This window comes from Physella acuta, unplaced genomic scaffold (genome assembly GCF_028476545.2).
Source record: "Physella acuta isolate Inbredline_101_S28 unplaced genomic scaffold, ASM2847654v3 ptg001470l, whole genome shotgun sequence".
In the NCBI taxonomy this organism is placed as follows: domain Eukaryota; kingdom Metazoa; phylum Mollusca; class Gastropoda; family Physidae; genus Physella; species Physella acuta.
The window spans coordinates 1-8,541 of NW_026732985.1; the positions used below are offsets into that span (position 1 = coordinate 1).

Below are 8,541 nucleotides of genomic sequence, written 5' to 3' on the forward strand. Positions count from 1 at the left end.
TTTTTCGGTCATGTTTATATTCTTAACAGAGACTTTCTTTTGTTTTAAAAATGATTAAACATTAAAATTTGTCGATACAATTAGGATCAATCTATAATGATCGCGTTAATATTTTTTTTTATTACAGGGATTTTACTTAGGCCACAATGTCTGTCTATCCGTCTGTTTGTCTATATTTGTAACAAAAAAATAATTAAAAATTAAAAAATTAAAAACCTACCAAAAACGTGGTTGCGAAAATGCGTAGGCTAGATTTCATGTGCGACTAATTTTAAGAAAGCTACTTTTTGTTTATTTTTTATGCATTTAAAAGCATTTATTATTATTAAGGTTTTTAAAATTCTTTTAAATTGATTTTTTTTAAAAATGATTGCATCACTTTTATTTAAATTGTTTCAGAATTCCAATCCAAGTTTTTAATTTTCGTTCTTTAGTCACGGTCATTTTTTTTTAATCCGAAAAAAATGTTCCGGTGTAAAATTCGCATTGACAATTATGTAAATGTTGAAGCGTGGAGATCCCTTGTCTGAAAATAAGATCCAATTTTTTAACTGGCGCTGCTAGAGTTACCGAACCTTAAACAATACGCTGACAACGCCCGCTAATGAAGAGGATGGGATGCATAATTAGACAGGGTCGGTTATGCCGGATAACTGGTGCCAACAAGGTTTGCTTCGGCATCGTAGCTTAAACGATAGCCTACAGTGTAGCCTGTCACGTGATTAGGTTACCTGTCACGCCAACCGTCACGTGTGACGTAACCCGTCACAAGCTATCGACACTATTGTCACGTTGGTTACGTAAGAGGTTGTATAAACTATATCCAACGTTGTCACGCGGACATTCAAACAAAATACCACCTCAATTGCTTCGTTAACTTTCACGTACCAGCACCAATGTCAGGAGAGAATCAAGAACTTAAAAAACTTATCCGACTTCGTAAAACACAAGAGAGAATGAGAGTTCAGTAAATCATGGTTACACACTCAGCAAGAAAAATTACAACATTATACACATGAATCAATTTTTAAAAAATATGTCTTATATTACCTAAATAATCTAAGAATATAATAAGGACAAATGACTGTTGGAAATAAAATGATCGAATTTTAACAAAGTAATCTAATTAAATCTAATATTAAAGATATACATATAATGTAGAATGTCAATGTATTAATGTAAGCGTTTGCATGTAATGTTTATTTATGAATCTAATGTAGATGTGCACATGTAATGTTAATTTATGAATCTAATGGAAGCATGTACATGTAATGTTAATATATTAATATAATGTTATAATGTGTATGTAATGTTTATACATGAGTAACATGAATCTGATGTAAACATGTATATGTAATGTTAATTTATCAGCCCACCTCACTGACGTCATATCAACCTAATGGAGTATACAAAGAGACCAAAACATAACAATTATCATATGTAAATATTGTTGTTTTATGGATCGTGCGCTGTCTATATAACACGAGAGGGGAGGGAAGTGGGTACTGTGATGTTTTATCTTATGTCATATTATTGTGTTATAATTATAGTGAGTAAGTAAAAGTAAAGTTCCTTTTCAAACCTGACGGTCTATGGGGCAAGTGAAGTATAATTCACTTGTTTCTGTGACATATGAAGAGATAGTGTGACCTGCCGCCTTTACCCTCCCTAACGTGAGTTAGGTACCCATCAGAGTCGGGTGGACTCAGGGACGGTCTACTGACTTGACCCGGATTCGAACTCGAGACTTACGGGTTAGCAGTCCAGCAATTATAGTGAGTAAGGGTGACAAATAAGTTGATAGAAATTGGTTTACACTTCATTATTTTAACTTAATTTGGTTCGTGAAACTTTTTAAAAAAATGAATATGTAACCTGCAATTTTTTTTTCTACAATGGCGAGGTTCGTATAATTTAGTTTTAAAATCCCAACCTTTAAGATTTTATATACCAAATTGCGTCATTGTTCACATGCTAGGTATCCTAGAGTTATATTTTATGTGGGGCAGTGGTTTCATAACATGTTGTGTCAGAAAAATCAGAAAAAATGCGCAAAAGGAAAAATGCGCAAACAGAAAAAATGCGCAAACAGAAAAATGCGCAAACAGAATTATGCGCAAATACTAACTAAATACTAACTAAATGAATTTAATTAGTCAAATTTCGTGGAAAAGTGTTTTAGTATGTACATGTGGTCATTGTTTGTTAATGTTTAAGAAATGTTAAGAAAACAAAAATGCCCTTGCGAACTATTTTGTCGCAGTTTCCGTTTTGCGTTTCCACCGTTTTGTCCCTATTACATCATACAAATACCATAGCATTATTTCACTAAAGTATCATAACAAAACGTCTACATCTCGAATTTCATTTTATTTTTCCCGCTAATCAAAGTTGCTTGTTACTTGATTATTCCTTAACCCAGTTTTCGTGTCATACTTAATCGAATGACTGAAGTGTGTACTTTATCAACGTGCTAGTTAACAAGGACAGTAATCTAAAAAAAAAAAACCTCAAACCGGTGTAGATGCAAATTAATATCCGTGAGATATATTTCAACACAGCTGTATCTCTTACGGTGAAGCGTAACTGGGCTACTGAGTAGATTTGATTAGCTCCCTTGTTTTAAATAAGTAATTTTACTTACTGGAGTCACGCAGTTATGTTTTCTTTAGTAAACTTTGTGTTTTGTGTTTTATCTATCTAGATTATTGCGTTTAATCAATGGTTTGGGGGCGTCAGAGCTGTGTTTGTGTGTTTGTGTGTTGATGCATGCGAGAGTGGGTCTAAGTGTGTACGGTCACTTGTTCGTCTTCAAACTTTAATGGTGTGTTGAAGTTAAAGAGATGTGTATGTGTGTGTAAAAAAAAAAAGGGGGGGGGGGTGATGGAGATTAAATTAACTCACGAAAAACAAAATACGTAAGCACCCACCTTACAAAATTTTAGGCATTTGGTAATCGGTTTATGGTTATGGGTGGGTACCCCTTAGGCTTATAGGCTGGGTAACCCTAATGGGTATGGGGTGGGGGGGGGGGGGTTATGTGTAGGGAGCTCTAAGAATTGTAGGCTGGGTAGCCCTAAGTGCCAGATTGTCAGGTGCCATCCCTCTTAACTTTAAACATTAGAACAAAAAAAAAATGAACAGACACACACGGTGCATATTGCATGATAAAATTAACGAGAACACTTAAAGCTTACTAGCGCTTCATTAAAAAACTATACACACAATTTTCGAGTAAAATAATCGATTATATTTTAAATAAAGAGAGCAAAGGTTATCAATTAAATCTGACATTTATAAAACTAAACCATTATGACATTTGGACAGTTTGAGGTGTTAAAACAATTTCCTTAATATAGAATAGACAAATGACGGAACTAAACACAACAACAATTAAATGGTTTTAAAAACAGTATCTTAACTTCCTTGTCTGTTTGCCTTAACGCTCAACATACCCAAACTTAAAGTTTCAAAACTTGATAGAAACTAAAATAGCCGTTAAAAAAAACTTAACACTATTGTATAACTTGACTAAAACTAAAACAACTGTTGTAGAAAAAACAACTTACATTATAGTGTAAATCTAAAAGAACGCCGTGAGTTCAATAAACTAACAGAACACTATAATGTAAGTTCAATAAAACTAAAAGAACACTACGGTGTAAGTTGAATAAAGCTAAAAGAATATTAGTGTAAGCTGAGTAAATCTAAAAGAACACTCTAGTGACTAGTGTAAGTGTAATAAAACTAAAATAACACTAGTGTAGGCCTAAGTTGAATCAAACTAAAAGAACACTATATTTTAAGTTGAATAAAACTAAAAAAAGAACACCCTAAGTTGACTAAAACTAAAAGAACACTATAGATTTAGTATAAGTTAACTAAAGCAACAACTACAGAAAAAACAACTTACCGCTATATTTAACTAAATCAACTTTGTAGAATTCCTCCTCTGCATCTTCGTGCATTATAACATCCCCGCTATTTACAGGCGAGCTTTCTATATTCTTTAGCGAAGAGGCAGTGATTCTGTCCCCACAAAGTAGCACAAAAACAAACAAGCAGTTCCATGCATATCGTTTAGCAGGCCGCAACTTCATGATACACTGTTGTCTACTTGGCTCTTGAGTCCCCACTTATCCTACTACAGTAGCGCAAGTAGAAATACGGAGTTGTCGAACTTGCCGGGCGGTTACGGAAGGGGGGCGGTACGAGAGCGTACAGAGGACAGCAGATTTGGATTAACTTTTTTTTTAGTACGTCGCCACCTTCCTTTTGTGAATACTGTAACAATGTTGTGTGGCGTAGCTAGGATTCGGAGCAGGTTTTTTTTTTTTAAATAAAAACCCAATTGACTACAAACTATTAACGCACTGAGCAGTTAATTTTTGTGCGAATAAAATATATGATTTTGTTTTTAAAATAAACTAATTGTAGAAAATAAATTGGTAGGGATGATAATGTTGAATGTTGTTCGCGTTGTTGATTAATGTGTTTCATTAGTGGTGGTTGCAGTGTTTCTTTGAGACATTTTAGGAAAGTTAGCGGGGGTTCAAACTTTCGGGGGGGGGGGGCGGCACTCAAATTTCCGGGGTTGGGTAGGTTACACTGGTTAAAGTACATAGTTTTATGTTTATACAAATTTTTCAGAGAGAAGGGGGGGGGGCTCCAGTGGGGGGGGGGGGGGGCAGGGGGTGTATTTTGTATTAACGGTTGGTTGAAGTGTTTCTTTCAGACATTTTTCTCCGGATGTCAGTGTTGAAGCTTTACTCACTTTTGACATTCGTTAAAAAATAGTTCACTACGGTTTACTCACTTCCACGCGCAGGCCGATTTAAGACAAAACTGTTAAAGGTTGTTTTTTTTTTCTTTCTACCTGTCAGATCGTCGTGAAAATGGACAAGTATCAATACCATTAGATGCACAATCAGTTGCAAAGTGTGTTTCTTTTACCATCAGCTGTGAAACCCATGGATTTTATTTCGCTCGTAACTCAAAGCAAAAACGTCGCTCACTTGACTGCTCATATCTAAATAATTATAATCTCGTATGTTAGGGCACTTGTTAAAAAAAGTTATATGACGTTAAAAAAATAAAATAATGTGTACTAGCTGACCCGCGACGTAGCATACGCTGCTATCTAGTTGTTTTATTTTTTTACTTATCAACAATTCATAATTTGTGAATTCGACACTACCCCCCCCCCCCCACTCCACCCCCCCCCCCCCCCACCCAGTGAAAGCAGCCGTTTACAGACGACAATGAACATATCAAGCAGAACTTATTATCTCCCCTTAGTTTCAAATCGTTTAAAAACTAATTGATCTGCCCCTAATAGCCGTCAGTTATTCGAACCGGCTCTACTATTGTAAACACTCGGGGTGAACAAAAAAAAAATGCAATTTTTATAGAAGGTGGGGGTGGGGGTGACACAAACCTAGTGTTTCTTCCAGACTTTGTTCTCCGGGGGGGGGGGGCACTTAATATTTTCGGGGGGGGGGGGGGAGGGGGCGGACACTGGTAAAAGTATACGTTAAGAAGCAACTCTGTTCAGTAGTGAGCGCACACACAAACAACAACATTGTGCCATAAGTGTTTGGCCGTGTAAGAAAAAATAATTTTAACTTATATATTAGTAATTAAAAACATTTATTCACTTTTTAGTTGTCCCCCCCCCCCTCATTTTTATATGACACCCCCCCACCCCCCCCCCCACTTATGATCAGAGTTTCTTCCAGGCATCTCTTCGCGGGGGGGGGGGGGGGGGGGGGCTTCGACCCCCCCCCCCCCCCCGATTTCTACCGCCCCCCCCCCCCCCCCCCCCCCCCCCCCCCCCCGAACGTAATGAAATTTATATAATTTATATAGAAAATATATACTTTTAACAGTGTCCGCCCCCCCCCCCCCCGAAGAAAGTCTACCGCCCCCCCCCCCCCCCACCGGAGAAAAAGTCTGGAAGAAACACTGCTTATGATACTGCGTATCACAAACACAAATAAATTTTCACCCTTGTTTTCACCGCGGAACTCTCTTGTTTTACAAAAATAAGTTCAGCGAATGCTATGTTTGACTTCCGGGGTTTGCGTGTCGGCGAAGTAAACATTCAACATGTGAGTAAAAAAATTCTGCAATATTGTTACACATTTAGGTTGTATGAAACGGTTTTTAAACTTACGGATTATACTAATTATTTTCTAATTTCAGGTCTAAAGTGACTTTTAAAATAACACTTACCTCAGACTCAAAGCTACCTTACAAAGTGTAAGTTTTATTTTTGGTATTTTACTTCTTTTTATAAAAATTTTATTTATTAGGCCGGCCTAGATCTAGATCTAGATCTAGATCTACACACTACACACTCAACACTGTCTCACTCACACTGTGATAGTGAATTTATATATTTATTGTTATGACTATCAGACTATTAGATGAGACATGATAGACATTAATTCTTTGATGATGTAGGCTGAGATCATGATTAATTTAAAGTCATGATACAACTCATTACTACGATTAAATTGGAAAATAAAATTATGAAACTCATTTCATAGCCTCAGGGCCTCAGAGTATTCAATATTGTGAAAATGTGAAACTGTACTAATCTGGCTCATAATAGCCTATATACCAATAGCTTTATGGTAAATTTTGTTTGGTTTCTCCTGTGTTTATTTTATCAGAATGTTTTTTTTTGTATTAATTTTTTAAATTATGAATCAATTACCTTTGCTTTTGAAGCTTTGTCATTCTTTAGTATGCCTTATTTTATTCATTTATTTAATAGCCTATTAATAAAAAGATCCAAATATTTGTTAATTTGCAGAGTATATAAACATAATAATAAGTACAAGAAAAATAGTTGAAAAAGTTTTTAAATGTGATCTTTCTCAAAAACATAGTTTTTAATTTTACTCTTGTTTATTTCAGCTTATCTGTACCAGAGGGTGCACCATTCACTGCAGTACTGAAATTTGCAGCAGAAGAGGTAATTTCTTACAGTAAATGCAGTGAGGGATACTTACAATAACCTAGAATTTTTGGCTTATAAAATCTAACAGGACAATTAATTTTTTTTTGCCAGTGTCACTTTTAGTGTTTATGTCACTAATAGCATAAAGGTTCAGACTACAGCTAACGTTAGTAGTAACATGGTAGTAACACCAGCACTAACAGAAGATTAATTCCTTTCAACCGCACTGTGTTCTTACTGTCTTAAGCTGGAATATTATTTTTTAAAATTGATTGAAATTAAATGATATATTTCTACATTTTTCTTTGTAACTTTGACTTGTATATTTTTTAAACAATTTTTAAAATATGTTTTGTAGTTTAAAGTACCCGTGGCTACTAGTGCTATTATAACAAATGATGGAATTGGCATAAACCCAGCTCAGAGTGCAGGTAAAACATTCTTCTTTAGCCAGGTGTAAATAAGTAGAATTTTATTCAACACATGATTTTAAAAATGTTCTACACAAGTTATTCCACCATGCACAGCTTGTAAAAACAACACAGCAATTTTTTGTAATTGGTTTCAGTGTTATCAGTCAAATAAACTTTTTATTTCAAATTATTACTATTATTGTAGAAGAAATTTATAAATTAAAACAAATTTGTGAAATTTAAAAAAAAATAGTATTTTATTTGCTATATCACTCACCCGTTGAATTCTTTCAGGAAATGTTTTTCTCAAACACGGATCAGAGTTGAGGTTGATACCCAGAGATCGTGTAGGATCCTCACAATGACATCACTCTCAAAGTTATACATAATTTAACGTAATTTATTCCCACCCCATTTAGGTTATTTTAAAAATTTGAAGCTGTAATTACTTTTCATGGATTAATTCTGTTTCTTGAAAGATACTCTTGAAGGATTAGGTTACATAATGTAAAAAAAACAACTAAATTTGTTTGCTACGAACACATGTATTAATTTACTGTGTAAGCAAAATTTTTTTTAATTATGATGATATATTGTTCCACACTAAATATTTTCTAAAACCATGACAAAGCAAGACATTTAGAGTTTCTTGATTTTTTAGGACAAAATGTATTTTCAGTACTAACCTACGTTAGTATCATCAACATCCATTGGTAACTTTCAACCACTATCTTTTGCATCTGTTAAGGGTGTATAAATAAAAGCAGTTTAGCCCTGGGTTCCCAGCTGTAAATTTAATTCATTGTCATGTGTACAGAACAATACTGCTGTTGATTTGCTTTATTTGTCTGGATGATTGTATTTTAAATTTTCTCTCTTTGGTTATAACATTACATTTTTCTTGTTTAACTGGTTAGAATTGATTAGCCCAAACACTAAAGTTTGTTAGAATTTGTTTCTTTTCTGAATCAGCAGGCTGTGTTTTTTTTTATTTTGTCAAGGGAGACAGCAACACTCTGGTTGTTACGTCAACACTTATTATCTGCCCTTGATTGTATTTTTTTTTTGTGTATGCAAAAAAGCTATATATTATGATCATTGAAATTGCTTGTTTGTTATTTTATTGATTTCTCTGTCATAGTTTTTAAATAGAAAATGTTT

The 8,541-nt window shown here is 34.5% G+C and overlaps 1 protein-coding gene across 1 annotated transcript; it reads left to right on the forward strand.

The window, feature by feature from the left end:
• The first annotated feature begins 6,061 nt into the window (after positions 1 to 6,061).
• Positions 6,062 to 7,891, forward strand: LOC131928178 (ubiquitin-fold modifier 1). The gene is made up of 5 exons (XM_059284119.1): positions 6,062 to 6,110; positions 6,205 to 6,261; positions 6,925 to 6,982; positions 7,326 to 7,398; positions 7,675 to 7,891. Coding segments are annotated over exons 1-5 (261 nt in total). The 5' UTR covers positions 6,062 to 6,108; the 3' UTR covers positions 7,746 to 7,891.
• The last annotated feature ends 650 nt before the right edge of the window (positions 7,892 to 8,541 follow it).